The sequence below is a fragment of the Hemitrygon akajei genome, chromosome 10, assembly GCF_048418815.1.
Source record: "Hemitrygon akajei chromosome 10, sHemAka1.3, whole genome shotgun sequence".
NCBI lineage: Eukaryota > Metazoa > Chordata > Chondrichthyes > Myliobatiformes > Dasyatidae > Hemitrygon > Hemitrygon akajei.
Window position 1 is genome coordinate 173,555,913 of NC_133133.1, and position 20,550 is coordinate 173,576,462.

The 20,550-nt window shown below is 44.9% G+C and overlaps 2 protein-coding genes across 4 annotated transcripts in view; one reads left to right on the forward strand and one right to left on the reverse strand.

The window, feature by feature from the left end:
- The window catches only part of parpbp (PARP1 binding protein), a 68,995-nt gene extending 53,673 nt beyond the window's left edge, over positions 1-15,322 (reverse strand). Inside the window, exons 1-2 of one of the 3 annotated variants that reach the window (XM_073059744.1) lie at positions 15,171-15,322; positions 15,017-15,082 (exon numbers count right to left, since the gene is read on the reverse strand). Coding sequence is in view for 1 of the 3 variants with exons in the window: in XM_073059743.1 (XP_072915844.1) it covers positions 2,178-2,224 (47 nt within the window). In the remaining 2 variants the exon portion in view is untranslated. Of the gene's footprint in view, positions 1-2,177; positions 3,940-15,016; positions 15,083-15,170 lie in introns of those variants that run through there. The other 2 variants (XM_073059743.1, XM_073059746.1) reach the window with 2 other exon arrangements.
- Positions 1-20,550, forward strand: part of nup37 (nucleoporin 37) — a 41,538-nt gene that overhangs the window by 6,715 nt on the left and 14,273 nt on the right. The window contains exons 2-6 of the mRNA XM_073059749.1: positions 96-220; positions 2,640-2,709; positions 6,349-6,443; positions 13,964-14,054; positions 15,284-15,465. Coding sequence (XP_072915850.1) covers positions 96-220; positions 2,640-2,709; positions 6,349-6,443; positions 13,964-14,054; positions 15,284-15,465 — 563 coding nt within the window. The remainder of the gene's footprint in view (positions 1-95; positions 221-2,639; positions 2,710-6,348; positions 6,444-13,963; positions 14,055-15,283; positions 15,466-20,550) is intronic.

Here is a 20,550-nt window from a genome sequence, read left to right on the forward strand (position 1 = left end):
CGTTTCAATATGCGTGTGACAAATAAAGCTAACCTTTAACTGTCTGTCTGTTCAAGGCATGGGAAAATCACAACCTCTTCATCCTGACCTTTTAGGAAGAAGATGCGGATGTTAAAGGTATGGAGTACAAGACCCTGCAGACCTTTTACAGAGGAGTACGTGTGGGTGCCATTGCCTGGAGCCCAGAGACAAAGATTGACACACTGGCGCCCCTGGTAAAGTAAGAGGGGTTGTTAGTTATTCATTAACCCTTTTAGTGCAGGGTTTCCTTTTAATTTCTGAAATATACTTCAATTAAACAAGCAAAAAGAATTATCTAAGTAATGGTTGGGTTGAGTTGGAATAGGAATGATGTGGAAGCTTTGGAGAGGATGCTGAGGAGATTTACCAGGATACTGCCTGAATTAGAGAGCATGTCTTATGAGGATAGGTTGAGTGAGCAAAGGCTTTCACTCTTTGGAGTGAAGGAGGATGAGCGGCAACTTGATAGAGGTGTACAAGATGATAAGAGGCACATATAGAGTACAAAGCCGGAGACCTTTTCCGAGGCTGGAAATGACCAGTATAAGAGGGGTGGAAATGACTAATACAAGAGGGCATAACAATGATTGGAGGAAAGGTGGTTGGGGGATGTCAGAGGTACGTTTTTTACACAGAGTGGTGAGTGTGTGGAACTCACTGCTGGGGATGGTGATAGGGACAAAAACATTAGAGACATTTAAGAAACTCTTAAGCACATGGATGATAGAAAAATGGTGGTCTATGTAGGAGGGAAGGGTTAGATCGATCTTAGAGTGTAGGTTAAAAGGACAGTACAATATCATGTGTCAAAGGGGCTGTACTGTTCTTTCGAGCTGCCAGATGAAGTGGTGAATGTGGGCTCATTCTTAACATTTAAGAAAAACTTGGACGGGTACATGGACAAGAGCTGTATGGAGGGATATGGTCCAGGTGTAGGTCAGTGGGACTAGGCAGAAAAATGGTTGGGCACAGCTAAGAAGGGCTGAGGGCCTGTTTCTGTGCTGTAATGTTCTATGGTTCTACTGTGTTGTAATGTTCTTTGTTCAGCTATAGCTCTTAAATCTCATCTTTGGATTCACATGAACAATATTTCTTTTGAAACAACACAAAATGCTGGAGGAACTCAACAGATCAGGCAGCATGTACGGAAAGGAATAGAGAGAGTCGATGGTTCAGGCCAAGACCCTTCTTCAGTCCTGAAGAAAGATCTTGGCCTGTTTATTCCTTTCCATAGATGCTGCCAGCCCTGCTGAGTTCCTCCAGCATTTTGTATATAATTTTAATGTGACTGATGGAAAGTATGGGGGGGGTGGTGTCAGAGGTAAGATTTTATACAGAGTGGTGGGTGTGTGGAACGGGCTGCCAAGGTGGTGGTAGAAGCAGATACATTAGGGACAGTTGGATAGTCATGTGGATGAAAGAAAGCTGGAGGGCTATGTGGGAGATGAGTGTTAGATTTTTCTTAGTGTGTGTTAAAGGGTCAGCACAGCATTGTGGGCTGAAGGGCCTGTACTGTGCTGTAATGTTCTGTGTAAGGGGTGAGAGGAGAGGTTTAGTGGAGCTGAGGAAGAATGCTTTCACCCAGAAGGACTTGGAGTCTAGAACACATTGCCCAAGGAGATGATGGAGACAGACTCACAGATTTAAGAAGGTAGATGTGAGGTTACAGTCAACTGAGCAATGGTCTAGAATGGTGAAGCAGTATCATGGGCTGAATGGCTTTCTCCCTATCACCTTTACTAAATCAAATTCCTTTTGTTCTTTTATTTCTTCTCTGATTTTATAAATTTCTTGGTGTAAACATATCAAAGAATCTGTCCTGGGACCAGCACCTAAGGGCGACTATGAAGAAGGCCCTTTCTCAGACGTTTGTATAGATTTGGAATGATATCTAAACTCGGTCAAACTTCATAGATGCACAGTGGAGAGTATCCTAACTGGTTGCATCATGGTCTAGTATGGAAACACCAATGCCCAGGAATGGGAAAATATACAAACGCAGCCCAGTCCATCATGGGTAGAGCTCTTCCCTTAATTGAGTGCTGCCACCAGAAAGCAGCATTGATCATCAAGGACCCACACCAGCAGGGTTGGGAACAATTATTCTACAACCATCAGGTCACTGAACCAGTGTGGATAACTTCACTTTCACTCACCTCAACACTGAACTGATTCCACAACCTACAGATTCACTTCCAAGCATTCTTCAACTCTTATCCTCTGTATTTTTCCCATATGTCATCTTTTGTGCATTGGTTGTTTGTCAGTCTTTGTGTATGGTTTTTCATAAATTCTATTGTGTTTCTTTCTTGTAAATGCCTGCAAGGAAATGAATTTCAAGATAATATCTGGTGACATCTATGTATTTGGATAATAAATTGACTCTGACTTTGAACTGAATAGTTTATTAATCTGAATTTTAATCCTTCATGTTGGGATTGAACTCGAGTCTCTGGATTGTTAATCGAGGCCTAGGGATTATTCACCGGGTAATTGAATTACCTGGCCACTGTTGATGGGCAGAGGAGCCTGTTTCCCTCTCCCTCCCCCAACTCACAAATAAACTGGGTGATATTTTCCATTTAGTTTTAACACAGTTTTGCCTCCGACCCTCACAGGTTATGCACAGCGGACGCCGACAGGAAGCTACGGCTACTGACTTCTGATCTGAAAGGCAGCACGTGGAAGGTGAGCTCCTGGACACAGCCTGCCCTTGGGTTGGGGGACGTAACATGTATAAATTGCTGGAGGAACTCGGTAGGTCAGTCTGTGGAAGGGAATAAACAGACTGCGTTTCAGCTTGATAAAATTTATCAGGACCAGAAAGGAAGGGGGAAGAAGCCAGAATGAGAAGGTGGGGAGAGTGGAAGCTGGCAGGTGATAGGGTGATGCCAGGTGAGGGAGGGGGTGTTTAGTAAGAAGTTGGGAGGGGATAGGTGGAAGAGGTAAAAGGCTGAAGAAGAGGGAATCTGAAAGGAGAAGAGAGTGGACCATGGGAGAGAAGGAGGGGCACCTGGGTGAGGTGATTGGCAGGTGAGGAGAAGAGATGAGAGGGGAATGAAAAAAGAAGGGAAGGGTAGAAATTACCAGAACCTCTGGTGAACAAATAAAGCTAATCTTAAAATAATGTTAATATTTACCATTCATCAGGACTGGAAAGGAATGGGGCTTGTGAGGTGTTGTAGGACTGGGTGGGTGGAATGGGGCCTGTTTTATGTCCTTTGCTGTTTTTCTGTCATTGGTGCATGAATTGGGATGTGGGCATGCTATGTTGGCATTGGAATACATGGCGATACTTGCGGGCTGCCTCCAGCACATCCTTGGTATGTTGGTTGTTAATGCAAATGATGCATTTCAATTCTCCGTATCTTACTGCCTGTTACGTCACTGGCATTTAGAGCAGCAATGAGGGACCTCCATCCCTGGTGGTGTCAAGGGCTTTCTTCATCATGTCAGGAGCTTCCTCTCAGTTTTCACTACTGTCAGCCATGCAAATCCTGGGTGAAGACTCAGGAATACCGTCACACTCATGCAGAAGGATGCTTCATTGCTGTTTCTGTGACTTTTTTTTGACCAGTTAGGGTTGTTAGCCCTGAGCTGAACCTCCGAACCTGGAGGACCGATGGACCACTCTTAGTCTAGCCTGTACCCTTTGACCTGTTTGGCAAGAGCGTCCCTACCAAGAGCCAAAACATAAAACTATGACTCCAGCAAACATAGCTCTCCAGGTCATTGAGGCACCCAGGCCTCCAAACCCTACAACACGGCTGTAGTCCTCTTGGATGTACACATGATCAATAAGTGAATCAGTCAATCCGAGCCAAGCTCTGCATTCTGTCAATGTCCTGTTTTCGCCTACGTAAACCTTCTACACTATTCATAGTGCCTTCGACCTTTGTGTGATCTGCAAACTTACTAACTCGCCTTCCACTTCGTCGTCTAAGTCATTTATAAAAATTATAAAGAGTAGGGGTAGTTTCCAGGGAAGTAAGCTCAGCCTAGCCAATCCCACAGGTTCACATTCAAATTTATTTATCACATGTACATCAAAACATACAGAGAAATGTGTCGTTTGTGTTAACAACCAACACACCCAGGGACATGCTGAGGGCAGCCTGCAAGTGTCGCCAACATAATGCTCAGAACACAACAAGAGTTAAGATTCAAGAAGCAGAGTACATTTATTATCAAGTTTTCTATACATCTCTGAGCGCTGTCCTCTCGCAGATAGTCATGAAACAAAAACAATGTGGAACCCGTTCAAGAGAACATCCAAACACCCATGAGCAAATCGCTCGAGGCAAAAAGTGAGTGAACAACACATAGAATATCAAACATCAAGCCAGGAGTCCAGTAGTATTCAGTTTAGTTCAGTTCGGCATCATGCTGCCAGCCCACTGCAGGCTGCACACAGCCATTTTTTGGTGAAGCACCCCAGTCCATAAGGATCACCCCAATCAAACTGCTCAAAAACAGCAAATAAAAAGTAGCTAGAATACATGCACCAAAGTCCTTCAAAACAGGTCCACAGCCTTGCTGATTAATCCTTGTGCACAGAACCCAAGGTTACTGTACTTTCCTCCAACAGCAGCTAGCAGTCAAACACAGACAGATAGTGTCAAACACCTGCTGTCCTCCACGCTCATCTTCATCAACTTCAGTCTTGCTCGACATCTCATTCGGAGAGAAGCAATGGAGTCGATCATGGGCATGTGCCCTGTCTCTAGGCTTCCAGGCCAGACACGCCGCTCCAAACCTCACCGACCTCGCTCACAGCAGCAAAGTGCCAGATTGCTCATTTGGTCCAAAAACGTACCATCAAAATGTAAATCAAAGGTTGCAATCACACACAGCTTAGTAGTAGAATCATATTTGACAGAAGAAGTAGTTTCATGAATTGTCTGTAGAACGCAAGAAGAAACAAAGCAAGTTTCTTTACTCCCTCAACCCACAGACACAGACAGACCTCCATCTCCAGGCCTCCGATGGCTTTGGCTATTGGGCTACAACTTCCAAACAATGCTTAGGGCTCAATCTTCAAGATCGAGCCCCGGACTAGCCGATGATGCAAGTCATGAAACCTTAAGCCTTAAGTCCAAAGATGTATGAGTTAGGATTAGTGTTGATAAGTTTTGGGCATGCTATTTTGGTGCTGGATTCATGGTGACATTTACCGGCTGCCCCCAGCACATCCATGGGATGTGTTGGTCATTGACACAAAACAATCATTTTACTGTATGTTTCCATGTACCTGTGACAAATAAAGCTAATCTTTCTTATTTCTTCATAATTTTGAAGCTCTCGATTAAATCTCCTCAAAGACAAATATTTTCAGCTCCTCCAGTTTCTGTGTGGCTGAAGGCCTTCCCTGGTGTTATTCCAACAAGTTTCCTGGAACCTTAGGATTGGCTGTTACTCCATGAAGGAACTTGTTTGTTGGAAAGTTGAAGTTTGTTGGACGTCACCCACTGGCAGCTGCCGCTACCTGAACAGCGTTGTTTCAATATGTTTTGCTTTTTTGCCCTGAAAGATGTTCCAAGGGGCGCTCAGCAACCTCCCCTCTGCTTGCCTCATGGACTTGGGTGAACTTTCTGTGTCAATCAGTTCCAGGCACAGAAACATCAATGAAACATGCATGAAATAAGCTCGCTGAGTTTGGGAGTGGGGGGGGGGGGGGGGGGGGAGTAGAATGCAGTTGTTCAAACTGGAAGTGGGAAGAAGGCAGAATAAGAATAAGAATAAGGAGGAAGAGTACAAGCTGGCAGGTGAAAGGTGAGACCAGGTGAGAGGGAAGGTGGGTGGGTGGGCAAGGAGGAGGGGGGATGAAGTAAGAAGCTGGGAGGTGATAAATGAAGAGGTAAAGGGCTGAAGATGAAGGAATCTGTTAGGAGAGGAAAGTGGACAATGGGAGAAAGGGGAGGAAGAAGGGAACCAGATGGAGGTGATAGGTAGGTGAGGAGAGGAGAATGGAGTGAAGATGGATGAAAGGTGATGTAATTGAGGTGTGTAAGATGATAGGCGTAGACTGAGTGGATAGCCAGAGACTTTTTCTCAGGGTGGAATGGCTAATACGAGGGTGCATAATTTTTGGAAGAAAATATGGGAAGGGTTTTAGAAGGGGATGAAAAATGGAAAAAGCGAGGAGAGGAAAACTTACTGGAAATTGAAAAAATTGATGTTTGTGCCAGCACATTGGCCGCGGACAGAGCGAAGGTGCTCAACAAAGTTTGTGTGTGTTGCTCAAGATTTCCAGCTTCTGCACAGTCCCTTGGACTTATGAGTTCTGAGTTGTTCTGACTGAAGCATCTGACTTGTGGTTCCACGTAGGTCATTGAAGGTCACACAGATTACATCAACGACCTGGTCTTCGAGCCCATCAATGGTAAACAGGTAGCGAGCGTGAGTGACGACCACACATGCCGGTAGGTCAGACTTTGGGGTTTGGGTCCTAATTAAGGAGGGGGTGGCAGAGAGAAATTAGAAATAAGTATTGGTTTTTATATCTGAAATGTATCCTGCCCTTGGCCATTTATCTGTCTTTCATCGTTGGCTCTCCTTGCCAGGTTAAATAAAGAACTGCCAAGTCAAACTTGGTCTGTTTGCGGGCTTGGCAGGCTGAGAACTTGCGGGGAAGTTGGCCGTCTTTTAGTTAGGGCGCTGGAGGAGAGCCCGAGGCTTGTCGTGGGTCGTGCCTGTATCACGCAGATAGGTAACATAATTCTCCACTTCCATTCTCGCCAAAGAGTCCAGCCTTCCCCTTATGTGCCCTAAATCAGAAGAATACGAATTAGTTTTATTATTACTGACATACATTCAGTGGCCAATTTTTTAAGTACCTCCTATACCTAATAAAGTGGCCACTGAGTGTGTGTTTGTGGTCTTTTGCTGTAGCCCGTCTACTTCAAGATTCAACGTGTTGTACACCACTGTTATAATGCGTGGTTATTTGAGTTACTGTCACCTTCCTGTCAGCTTGAACCAGTCAGACCATTCTCCTCTGACCTCTCTCATCATGCAGACTTTGCCCACAGACCTGCTGCTCACTGGATGTTTTTTTTTGCTTTTACAGTATTCTCTGTAAACTCTAGAGTCTGTTGTATGTGAAACATTCCAGAAGATTGGCAGTTTCTGAGATACTCAAACCACCCCGTCTGGCACCAACAATCATTCCACGGTCAAAGAAATTTAAGTCACATTTCTTCCTCATTCTGATGTTTGGTCTAAAACCTGAATGTTTTTATGCATTGAGTTGCTGCCACATGATTGGTTGATTAGATATTTTTCATTAATAAGCAGGTATACAGGTGTACATAATAAAGTGGCCACCGTGTAGATCCCAGATTATTGAAAGGAACTAATATGGAGGTTGTTAGGGCCTTGTGTCCTCACTGGCAACAGGTGAGGTTCCAGGCGAATAGCAAATTTTTATTTTTATTCATTTTATTTAGCGATACAGTGCAGAACAAGACCATCTATTTAACCCTAGCCCAATGGCAGGACAATTTACAGTGATTAATTCAATGGCTGATTATCTCCATTTAATATTAGAGAATGTTGACAATACACAACCTGAAATTTGTGCTCTGCACAGAAGAAAAACCCCAAAGAATGAATGACAGAAAAAATGTAAGAACCCAAAGCCCCCTGCCCCCCCCACATGCAAGCAGCATCTACCCTTACCCCCCCCCCCCACTTACAGCAGCGTTTCCATCACCCACCACGCAAGCAATAGCAAAGCCCCCAGAGAGAGACCGTGGTCTACAGTTCACTCCGACATTTCAACATCCCTCAGGCTCGCACTCTCTCTCACTAACAGGTATCGCTCCTTCCACGGAGAGAGGGGAGACAAACAGTCACAGTCTGCAGTGTCGCCTTTTATTTTGAGTTCCCCGACTCAAAAATCCAGAGAGAGAGCCTACTAACCAGTATGTCTTTGGAATGTGGGAGGAAACCGGAGCAACCGGAGGAAACCCACGCGCATGCGGGAAGAACGTACACAGAACTCCAATGCCCCATGCTGTAACAGTGTCACACCCGCTGCTATGCTACCAGTTGTAACTGTTCGAGGAAGGAAGTAGGGATAATCCAGGCCTGTGAGCCTCACATCAGTGGTAGGGATGCTGTTGGAGAAGACACTGAGGGACAGGATTTATGCTTGTTCAGAAAGGCAATGCTCTGCAGCTTTTTCCCATCCTGTGCACTGGCTCCTCCATACCAGACACTGAAGCAACCAGTCGGAATTCTCTCCACTTCCTTCTGCACCCTGTCTCTACCCTCCGATCCTTTGCAATACAGGCAATGTAATCCTTCAAATGTAAATGAAGTCTTGTGGAGTGGAATTTTGCTACGTCACCCTCCAGCTGACTTGAGCTGACCGTGTAACCTTGCAGAAGGTTTAATGAGACACATCTGCTCGTTCCATTCCCCCAGCTGTGTCTCAGTCAATCCCACTGCACGAGATTTCTTTCATCTACCTGGGGTTTGTCATGCACACCCACTTTGGCTCAGTGGGAGGCCCACTCGCCTCTGGGTCAGAGGGTCGCTGCTCCCATCCTGTCTAGGAGCTAGAAGCACGTAACCGGGACCGTTGCCAGAACAGTACGGAGCGCTTGTTGAACTCATGGAGGTGCTGTCTTCAGGCCAGGGCGATTAACCATCTGCTCTCGGCCACAGATCACGCAGCATTTACTGAGAGCATGGAGTGTCCTCAAATGCCAAAATGGACCATCAGGATATTAATTACACAGCTGTTGGGGAGTAGAGCAGTGCATTGAGTAGTGCTGTTGCCTTGGAGAACCGGAGAAACAGGTTCAATCCTGACATCAAGCATTGTCAGATTCAGAGTCCGATATATTTATTGGATGTATATGGAAACATGCACTCAGTGGCCACTTTACTCAGTAACCTGCTCATTAATGCAAATATTTAATCAGCCAATCAATGTGGCAGCAACTCAATGCATGAAAGCATGCAGACACGGTCAAGAGGTTCAGTTGTTGTTGAGACCAGACATCAGAATGGGGAAGAAATGTGATCTAACTGACTTTGACTGTGGAATGATAGTTGGTGCCAGATGGGATGGTTGGAGTATCGCAAAAAACAGCTGATTTCCTGGGATTCTCACGTACAACAGTCTCTAGAGTTCACAGAGAATGATGCAAAAAATCCAAAAACATACAGTGAGTGGCAGTTCTGTGGACGAAAATGCCTTGTTAATGAGACCGTAACTCAAATAATCACATGTTACAACTGTGGTGTGAATGTACAACGTGTCGAACCTTGAGATGGATGGGCTGTGGCAGCAGAAGGCCAAGAACATGCACTCAGTGGGATGTGCGTAACGGAGTGGCCACTGGTTGTGCAGTGAAATGGGTTGTTTGCATTGACAACCAACACACCTAAGGTTGTGCTGGGCAGCCTACAAGTGTGCCTACACATTCCTGTGCCCACAATGCTTGGCCGAACAACACAGAACACATCAAGCAACAAAACAACAACATCAAGGCAAGTCTCTCTCTTCACCTCCCCCCACCCCCAGCCCACACACAGAGACAGTCCTCCGACTGCAGAAAATGCCTCTGGGTCATCGGGCTTTGACTTGCAGACTTTGCAATCAACCCCGCTCCCTCCGAGACGAGTCGATGATGGGACCCCACGTTCTGGGCCAGCCCTCCTGCCTCCTGCTCGCACAGGTATCTGGTGCCAGCCCAATGTCCACGGATGTCCTTCCAGTGCAAAGCAGCGACATCCACATCTGTGTGGGGTTCGCACGCTCACCCTGGGTATTCTGATACCCTCCCACGTCCAGGTTGGTAGGTTAATTGGCCTCTGTAAATTCCCCTTTATTTGTGGAATCTGGGGGAGCTGATGGGAGTGCTGGGGAGAAGAGTTACAGGGGAAATTAGTGGGGGAATAGGATAATGGGATTGAGCCAGCAGAAGTGTTGATGGACTGAATGGCCTTATTCTAAGTCGTAAAGAAATGGGGAAATGAAATAGCAATGTGGTTCTCCCTGAGTACTACACTGGGAGAATCAATGTAGTTATTGTTAATTTCATTGAGAACAGATTCCTCAAAAACGTGGAAAAGGCCCTTCCAGCCCTTTGAGCTGTGTCACCCAGCAACCCCCTCCACCCCCGATTTAACGCTTGCCTTATCACAGGACAGTTTTACAACGACCAGTTAGCCTAGTAACCAGTAAGTCTTTGGACTGTGGGAGGAAACCAGAGCACATGGGGGAAACCAGCACTGTCATGGGGTACAAGCTTCTTACAGACAGTGGTGGGAGTTGTCTCTCTGTGCGTGTCCCTGGAGCGGAGCGTGGGTTGGTAGGTTAATTGGTCACTATTTGGTGCGTAGGTGTGTTATGTGTTTCAGTACCATATCTCTTTGACTGTGGCATCTTGCTGTTCACAGTGGCACCTGCATTTCTGCCACTGCGGTGGTGAGTGCACTCCCAAAGTACATCACTGTTTGTCAGTCAGTTTGGGAATATCTGAGCTGTGTAGCCATCGTTTTGCAAGGTTTGAACTTTAAGGCCAGCATTTATTGCACATTGCCCCCTCCACCCCTGATCAGAACAGTACAGCATAGTACAGGCCCTTTCACCCACGACGTTGTGCCAACCTAATCTAGACTAAGATCAATCTAACCCTTTCGTTCCACATAACCATTCATTTTTCTATCATCCATGTGCCTATCTAAGAGTTTCTTAAATGTCCCTAATGTATCTGCCTCTCCTGCACCCCTGGCAGGGTGTTCCACTCACCCACCACTCCGTGTGTAGTAAAAAAACATAATATCTACCCTATTCTTTCCTCCAATCACTTTAAGATTATGCCTCCTCATACTAGCCATTTCCATCCAGGAAAAATGTCTCTAGCGATCTACTCTATGTATGTCTCTTATCATCATCTACACCTCTATCAAGTCGCCTTTCAAAAGAGAAAAGCCGTAGCTCACTCAATAAGACCTGCTCTCTAATCCAGGCAGCACCTTGGTAAATCTTCTCTGCATTCTCTGTGATTGGCTGTGTCTTTTCAGAGGGCAGACATATGGTACCCAGAGAGGTGGACCTGAGGTCACATACACCAAAGGCCAGGTGGAGCTAGCCAACCTGTGAACCTGAAGGAGCTCAGTAAACAGACTGATGTTTGTGATACTAAGAAGAACTTTATCTTCCAGTACCAACAGGCTCAAGGACAGCTTCTGCCACACTGTAATAAGACTATTAAATGATTCCCTCGTATGACAAGATGGACTCTTGACCTCATAGTCTACCTAATGACCTTTCACTTTGTCTACCTGCACTGCACTTTTATTCTGCATTCTGTTATTGTTTTACCTTGTTCTCCCTCAATGCACTGTGTAACGATTTATCTGTATATGAACATGATACTGTACCTCAGTACATGACCATTGTAAACCAATACCAAAATTTCATAAGTTTGAAAGTTCAAAGTTCTTTTATTTTCTAAGTACATATGTCATTAAATACAACCGAAGTATCAAACCAAGGTAGAACATACAAGGTAAATGGTAGGACACTGAGGAGTGCAGTAGAACAGAGGGATCTGGGAGTACAGGTACATAATTCCCTAAAAGTGGCTTCACAAGTAGATAGGGTTGTAAAGAAAGCTTTTGGTACATTGGCCTTTATAAATCAAAGTATTGAGTATAAGAGTTGGGATGTAAGGGTGAGGTTGTATAAGACATTGGTGAGACCGAATTTGGAGTATTGTGTGCAGTTTTGGTCACCTAATTACAGGAAGGATATTAATAAGGTTGAAAGAGTGCAGAGAAGGTTTACAAGGATGTTGCCGGGACTTGAGAAACTGAGTTATAGAGAAAGGTTAAATAGGTTAGGACTTTATTCCCTGGAGTGTAGGAGATTGAGGGTGATTTGATAGAGGTATATAAAATCATGATGGGTATAGATAGAGTGAATGCAAGCAGGCTTTTTCCATTGAGGCCAGGGGAGAAAAAAAACCAGAGGTCATGGGTTAAGGGTGAAGGGGGAAAAGTTTAAAGGGAACATTGGGGGGGCTTCTTCATGCAGAGAGTGGTGGGAGTGTGGAATGAGCTGCCAGATGAAGTGGTGAATGCGGGCTCACTTTTGACATTTAATAAAAACTTGGACAAGTATATGGATGAGAGGGGTTTGGAGGGATATGGTCCAGGTGCAGGTCAGTGTGACTAAGCAGAAAAATGGTTCAGCACAGACAAGAAGGGCCAAAAGGCCTGTTTCTGTGCTGTAATGCTCTATGGTTCTAACCGTGAGATTATTTTTCTTGTGGGCATACTCAAAAAATCCATAATATAACAATGAACGTAATAGAATTGATGAAAGACCACACCAACCTGGACATTCAACCAGTGTGCAAGACAACAAACCGCGCAAATAAAGAAAGAAAAAACGAAATAATAATAATAGTAAAAAATAAGTAATAAATATTGAGAACATGAGATGAAGAGTCCTTGAAATTTAGGCTATTGGTTGTGGAGCATTTCAATATTGGGGTGATTGAAGTTACCTACTTTGGTTCAGGAGTCTGATGGTTGAGGGGTAATAACTGTTCCCAAACCTGGTTGTATGAGTCCTGAGGCTCCAGTACCACCTTCCAGATGGCAACAGCGAGAAGCAAGTATGACCTGGTTTGTGGGATCTCGGATGATGGATGCTGCTTTTCTGCAACAACACTTTGTGTAGTTGCGTCAATGGTGGGGGGGCCATTAGGTTGGGGGCTACCCAGGTGGAAAATGAGGTCTTCCTCCTCCAACCTCAGTGTGGCAGCAGAGATGACCATGGACTGACATAGATAGATAGATAGATAGATAGATACTTTATTCATGCCCATGGGGAAATTCAACTTTTTTTCCAATGTCCCATACACTTGTTGTAGCAAAACTAATTACATACAATACTTAACTCAGTAAAAAAAAAATATGATATGCATCTAAATCACTATCTCAAAAAGCATTAATAATAGCTTTTAAAAAGTTCTTAAGTCCTGGCGGTTGAATTGTAAAGCCTAATGGCATTGGGGAGTATTGACCTCTTCATCCTGTCTGAGGAGCATTGCATCGATAGTAACCTGTCGCTGAAACTGCTTCTCTGTCTCTGGATGGTGCTATGTAGAGGATGTTCAGAGTTTTCCATAATTGACCGTAGCCTACTCAGCGCCCTTCGCTCAGCTACCGATGTTAAACTCTCCAGTACTTTGCCCACGACAGAGCCCGCCTTCCTTACCAGCTTATTAAGACGTGAGGCGTCCCTCTTCTTAATGCTTCCTTCCCAACACGCCACCACAAAGAAGAGGGCGCTCTCCACAACTGACCTATAGAACATCTTCAGCATCTCACTACAGACATTGAATGACGCCAACCTTCTAAGGAAGTACAGTCGACTCTGTGCCTTCCTGCACAAGGCATCTGTGTTGGCAGTCCAGTCTAGCTTCTCGTCTAACTGTACTCCCAGATACTTGTAGGTCTTAACCTGCTCCACACATTCTCCATTAATGATCACTGGCTCCATATGAGGCCTAGATCATGATGAGGCCATGTCAGAATTGGAATGGTAATTGGTTTCTGGGAAATCCTGTCTTTTGTGGATGGTGTGAAGGTGCTCGACAAAGCGGTCCTCAATCTTTGTTGGGTCTCACTGATGTAGTGGAGGCTGCATCAGGAGCACCGCATACAGAAGACCGTCCCAATAGTCTTGTAGTCAAGTGTGGCCCCATTGTGATGTTAGAGGAGGTCATGGACCGACATGTTATGTGAGAAGCCAAATTGAAATTGTTAACCACTGGGAAATCCTGCCTGTTGTGGCAGAAAGAATGAAATGCTTGACAAGACAGTCTCTTCTACAAGGTAAGTAAGGTTGGCTGAGCAACTGTTGTTGGTAAGGGAATATAATTCGATTAAATTTTCAAATGTATTACAGTATCTGGGACCTCGATGGAAATCAAAAGACTTCATTTCTGCTTCATTCTCCGGGAATGAGCTTGTGTTGGCACCCTGAAGAAGTCTTCAAGGTTCACTTGTAATTTTTTATTTCTGAATCATGTTGTTTGTGTCTGTGGGAAACCTGAACCACAAGTCGGGAGCAAGGGAGCAGTGGGGGCAGAGTTAGGGCTTGGAATTCCTTAATTTTCTGCCAATAATAACTGGTGGGGGAGGGTTTGAAGAAGCAATCCTGGCGGTCTAGAAAAATAATTTGTTTTCTTATATTTTATACCAGCAAAGCCTTGCATTGGCCAGAAGACCATAAGGCATTGGATCAGAATAAGGCTCCTATGTTCTATTCAGTCCATTGATTCTGCTCTGCCATTCCATCGTGACTGATTTATTATCCCCCTCAACCCCATTCTCCCTGTAACCTTTGATGCCCTGACTAATCAAGAACCTCTCAACTTCTGCCTTGAATATACCCAATGACTTATCTCCTCAGCCATCTGTAGCAATGAATTCTACAGATTCACCATCCTCTAAAGGAATTTTTCCTCGTCAGCGTGGATGCAATTAGTTATAAGAGCCAGGTCGATGTATTTACTTAATGCTTTTTTTGTTTTGAATAACTGGAAAAATGCATAAATTTAGTCAATGATAATAACGGGAAAAAATCCTGAATTGAACAAAAGAAACAAAACATTGAATTTCTACACATTTATGGGTTTTATTTTATTTAGAGATGCAGCACGGTAAAAGGCCTTTCCAGCCCAACGAGCCAGAGCTGCCTAATTACATCTATTTAACCTACTAACCCGGACAACTTTGGACTGTGGGAGGGAACCGGAGCACCTGGAGGAAACTCACACGGTCACGGGGAGAACGTATAAACTCCTTACAGACAGCAGCAGGAATTGAACCCAGATTGTTGGCACTGTAAAGCGTTACACTAACCGCGATGCTACTGTGCCGCCCCATGACTCTTTGAAACTCCAGTACATCACATATCACATTGGAACAACCATTGTATAGGCATAGGAACACGTACCAGAGTTTGACAAATCTTTCCAATCTCACCCATGTAAATTGGAAACACTCAGCGGCCAAGCGGCATCTGTGGGGAGAGAGAGAGTTAGTAGGATCGTCATTGGTTCAGCAGTGGAAGGGGTGAGCATGTATGCTAAGCTGTGTCCACAACTCACCAAAGCAGAGAGAGGGGGCGGTCTACCAGCCGATGAGATTGCTGGCATGCAGACCAGTGTTTAGAATTCTGAGAAGTTTCTTCCACACTGACTGTTCCCCTCTGTCTTCGCAGCTGATGGTGGCAGAGAAGAATGGGACCATCCGCTTTTACGATCTGGTAACGCAGCAGGCCATTCTGTCACTGGACTGTGGGCAGATGCCGCTGATGTCGGCTGACTGGTGTCTAGGGAACACGATTAAAGTTGGCGCAGTAGCGGGGAATGACTGGCTGATCTGGGACATCACCCGCTCCAGGTAAGCAGCTGCTGAAGTTAACCATGGAGTCACACAGTAGAGAAACAGGTCCTTCGACCCAACCAAGTGGCCATGTAAACCTGTCCCATTTGACCTTTACCCTTGTAGAGATTAAAGAAAAATTGGCTTTGTCACATGCCAGTGATAATAAATCTGATTCTGATTGAAACGTACAGTGAAACGTTTTGTTTGTGTCAGTGGTCGACACAGTCTGAGGATTTACTGAACGTGTAGAACACAGAACAGTACTACACAGGAACAGGCCCTGCAGCCCACAGTATTGTGCCGCACCAGCTAAAAAACCAATACCCCTAAAAACTAATCCCTCCTACCTACGCACTGTCCATATCCCTTCACCTTTATCATATCCACGTGCTTGTCCAAACATCTCCTAACAGCCTCCAATGTATTTGCTTCTACCACCACACCAGGGCGCACTTCCGGCACCAGCATACATTGCCCACAACTTACCAACTCTAACACGTACATCTTAGGAATGTGGGAGAAACTGGAGCACCTGGAGGAAACCCATGTAGTCACATGGAGAACTCACTACAGGCAGCAACAAACTTACTGTCCAAAAGTACCTTTTAAATGTTGTTTTTGTACCTGCCCCAACCACCTCCTGTGGCAGCTTGTTCCATAAACTGACCCTGTGTGTGAAGACATTAGCCCTCAAGTCTCTCCCCCCCCCCCCCACCCCCCAACCACCACCTTAAACCTGTGCTCTCTAGTTCTTGATTTCTCACACTTGGGAAAAGTCTGTGTGCACTGACCCTATCTCTGCCCCTCATGAACTTATCAGATCACCTCACAGTCCCCGACACTCTAGGGCAAAAATTCCAGCCTGTCTATTCACTCCTTATAACCCAGTCCCTCGAGTTCTGGTAGAAGGATGAGGGGTATAGATAGGGTAAATGCAAGCAGCCTTCTTCCTCTGAGCATCAGACACAAAATGCCAGAGGAACTCGGCAGGCCAGGCAGCATCAATGGAAAAGAGAACGGTCAACGTTTCACACCGAGACCCTTCATCAGATCTCAACCTGAAATGTGGACTGTTTACTCTTTTCCATATATGCTGCCTGGTCTGCTGAGTTTCTCCAGCATTTTGTGTGTGTCGCTTGGATTTCCAGCATCTGCAAAATTTTTCCACTGATTTTGGGTGAGACCAGAGGTCATAGGTTAAAAGATGAAGGGGGAACATGAGGGGGAACTTCTTCACTCAGAGAGTGGTGCAAGTGTGGATTGAACTGCCAATGGAAGTGGTAAATACAGGTTCAATTTCAACACTCTTTATATAAAAAAAAGTACATGGATGGGAGGGGTATAGAGGGCTATGGTCCCAGTAAGGGTCAATGGGTCCAGGCAGAATAACAGTTTTGCATGGACTAGATGGTCTGAAGGACCTGATTCTGTGCTGTAGTGCTCTATGACTCTAACATCCTGTAAATGTTACCTGCACTTATCCCAACTTAAAAACAACCTCATCAAGTTTAAGAGGGACATTTAGGGAGTGTCCATGAAGTATAAAGTAAATTTATTATCAACGTATGTAAATGTCATCATATACTACCCTGAGATTTGTCTTGCAGGCATTTACAGGAAAATAAAGAAATACAATAGAGTTTATGAAAATTGTATGTAAACTAAGACTGACAAACAACCAAAGAGCAAGAGACACATAGGACCTGAAGAAGGGTCTCAGCCCAAAACGTCAACTGTTTATTCTTTTTAAAGACTCTGCCTGGCCAGCTGTGTTCCTCCAGCATTTTGTGTTTGTTGCTCTAGATTCCCTGCGTCAGCAGACTTTCCTGTGTTTACAATGTGCAACAGAAGACAAATTGTGCAAATGAAAAAATAAGTAACACTGAGAACATGGGCTGTAGAGTCTTTGAAAGTGAGTCTGTAGGTTGTGAAAGTAGGTGACTGAAGTTATTCACACTGTTTCAGGAGGCTTATGCTTGAGGGGTAATAACTGTTCCAGAACTGGTGGTGTGGGACCCAGGGCTTCTGTATGAACTCCCTGAGGGCAGCAGCAATAATAGGCCTGGATGCTTGGAGTCCTCGATGATGGATACTGCTTTCTTGTGGCAGCTCTTCATGTTGATGTGTTCAGTGGTGGAGAGCTGATTCTCATCTTAGATTTCTTATGACCAAGAATGAGACCATTCAGCCCATTAAGTCTACATCAGCTCAGTACTATCCCATTTCCCCATTTACGTCCTGACCTATCTGTCATTCCAATCCTGCACTGATCTCTTCCACTAGGAATAAACTACAGCAGACAGTTAATCTGCCAATGTCTCAGCAATGTCAGAGGAAACCCAGGCGGTCACAGAGAACAGGCGAGTTCCACACCCGTCGGCCAAGGCCGCACCATTCTCTGTTCCCTGCAGAACACAGATTTAGTGTCAATTTGTGGATGATTGTGTGTGAAGCTGCCTAAAATGTGGGTATCAAGGAATTTCGCTGTTTTATTACCCAACAAATGCAACTTAGTCCTTAACACAAGATTCTACAGATGCTGGAAATCCAGAACATAGCACACAAAATGCTAGAGGAACTCTGCAGATCAGGCAGCATCAATGGAATAAACAGTCGATGTTTCAAGCCGAAACACTTTATTGGGACTGGAATGGAAGGGGGCAGAGTCAGAATGAGATTTGGGGAGCGGATCATCGACTGTTTATTCATTCCATAGTTTCTGCCTGGCCTGCTGAGTTCTGCCAGCACTTTGTGTATACTCTGTTGATCTGCAGAATCTCTTGTGTTTATAGCTGTGGTTGGAATGGTTTTAAGGGTAGATGTATGTATATTTATGTATTGGTGTAAAGACCCTTTATTGTCAAAGTATATTTGCAATATATAACTCTGAGATTCATCTTCCACACAGACAGTCAGAAACACCCCAAAAAAAAGGACATCAAATCCAGCCCCCCACACACAAAAAAATACAAATTGTGCAAACGATTGAGAAACAGAGTATAGAACACAAAATCAAAAGATTCCAGGCATCTTCAGTTCAGCTCAGTTTGTTATCACCCATCTTCCACCTGTCTGTGTCATATCATCGCTGAAGTTCCCAACACAACACGAAGGGCCCCTTCGGCCCACTTGTCCATGCTGGCCCAGTTGTCCATTTGTCCTTGGCTTTTGAACTGAAATTAATTGATTAATTTTCATCATGTGTTCCAATGTACAGTGAAAAACCTCTCTCACATAATATCCATTTAATTCATTACAACAGTGCATTGATGTATTACAAGGGTAAGCAATAACAATGCAGTTACAGAGAAGGTGCAGTGCAGGTAAACAATAATATGCGCGATCATAACGAGGTAGAGTGTGAGACTCATTTCTATAGCTGGACAGTGGAGACTGCTTGATATGATAGCTCCAATGTACAGGATGGGAAGAGGCTGCAGAGCATTGCAGACTGAACCAGCTCCATCACGGGCTCAACCCTCCTCACCATCGAGGATGTCTTCAGGATGCAATGCCTCACTAAGAGGAATCCATTACCAGGATCCTCTCCACCCAGGACGTCCCTCTTCAGAATCAGATTTATTATCACCTCTGTATCTCGTGAAATGTTGTTGTTATGCAGCAGCTGTGCATTGCCATACATAATAAAAACCTGTAAATTACAGTAAGTATATGTTAAATTGTTAAATAAGCATGGCCAAAAGAGGGAAAGTCATCAGGTGGTGGTCATGGATTCAATGTCCATTCAGAGATTGGATGGCAGAGGGGAGGAAGCTGTTCCTGAATTGTTGAGCATGTGTCTTCAGGTCCTTGTACCTCCTTCCTGATGGTAACAATGAGAAAAAGACATGTGATCGGTGTACTTAATGATGGCCTTTTTGAAGCATCACTCCTTGAAGATGTCCTGGATGCTGGGGTGGCTAGTGTCCATGATGGAGCTGACTGACTTCACAAATTTCTGCGGCTTATTTTGATCCTGTGCAGTAGTCCACCCATCCCCCACCAAACAATAATGCAGCCAGTTGGAATGCTCTCCATCGTACATCTGAAGAAATTTGTGAGCAGTCCTCTTCTCATTGCTACCATCAGGTAGGAGATGCAGAAGCCTGAAGGCACACACTCAGTGATTCAGAAACACCTTCTTCCCCTCTGCCATCAAGTTCCTGAATGAACAATGAACCCATGAACATGAATTTGTTATTCATCTTTTACACTGTGCATATATTTTTGTGACTTGTAGAATATTTTTGTCTTGCAACGTACTACTGCCCCCTGCAGCCTCTTGAAATCCTATGCATCGGAGCCTTCATGATGCAATCAATCAAAACTCCCTCAAGGTGAGGGGGTGAGTTACTGCTCACTTCCCGGTAGGTGGGAATTGGGTGATCAGCTGACCAGACTGGTTCCCTGGACATGCCACTTCCTGAAATCTTTTGCATTCAGACTTCTCATCCAGAAACTCTCTACTCTCTTCATAGATATACTAAATAACCTGAACAAACATTAAGGTTCAAAGTGCATTTATTTTCAAAGATCCATCTCACAGGCAGCCACAAAACAAGAAACACCAAATAACTCATTTAAACAGAAAAAACACAAATTGTGCAAACGTTAAAAGCAAGCAACAGCATTCAGAAAGAAAGTGAGTCTCTAGACGTGACACCCAGAGCAGCCCCTCAGTCTCAGTCTCAGAACCTCACACAGCGGAGCAAAACTGAGCTGGCATACTCGGAGAGTGGAGTAAACCTTGCGGGGCTGCCCTCGTCTCCCATCCCCACATCCAGCCTGGCATTTAAATTGTCCAAACATGGTGTCATTCTCCACACTAGGACCCAGGCCCTGTCACTTTGATACACTCTGGTCCTAGACCCTGCCGCCACAGTTCGAACCCCGCCCGACCGTCCCAAGTCGGCCTGACACTTAGATTGATCTAAGGTCGCTCTCGATTTAGGTGGATGGGCTCTGAAATTCCTCAGCTCTGACTTTCCAATGCTTTGCACATCCCGATTCTGTCCAGACCATGTCTCGACCTCATTCCGTCCACTTCTCCTCAAGCATGTCTCTACCTCGCTCTGATTTTGTAGCGCAACCACAGGCCTC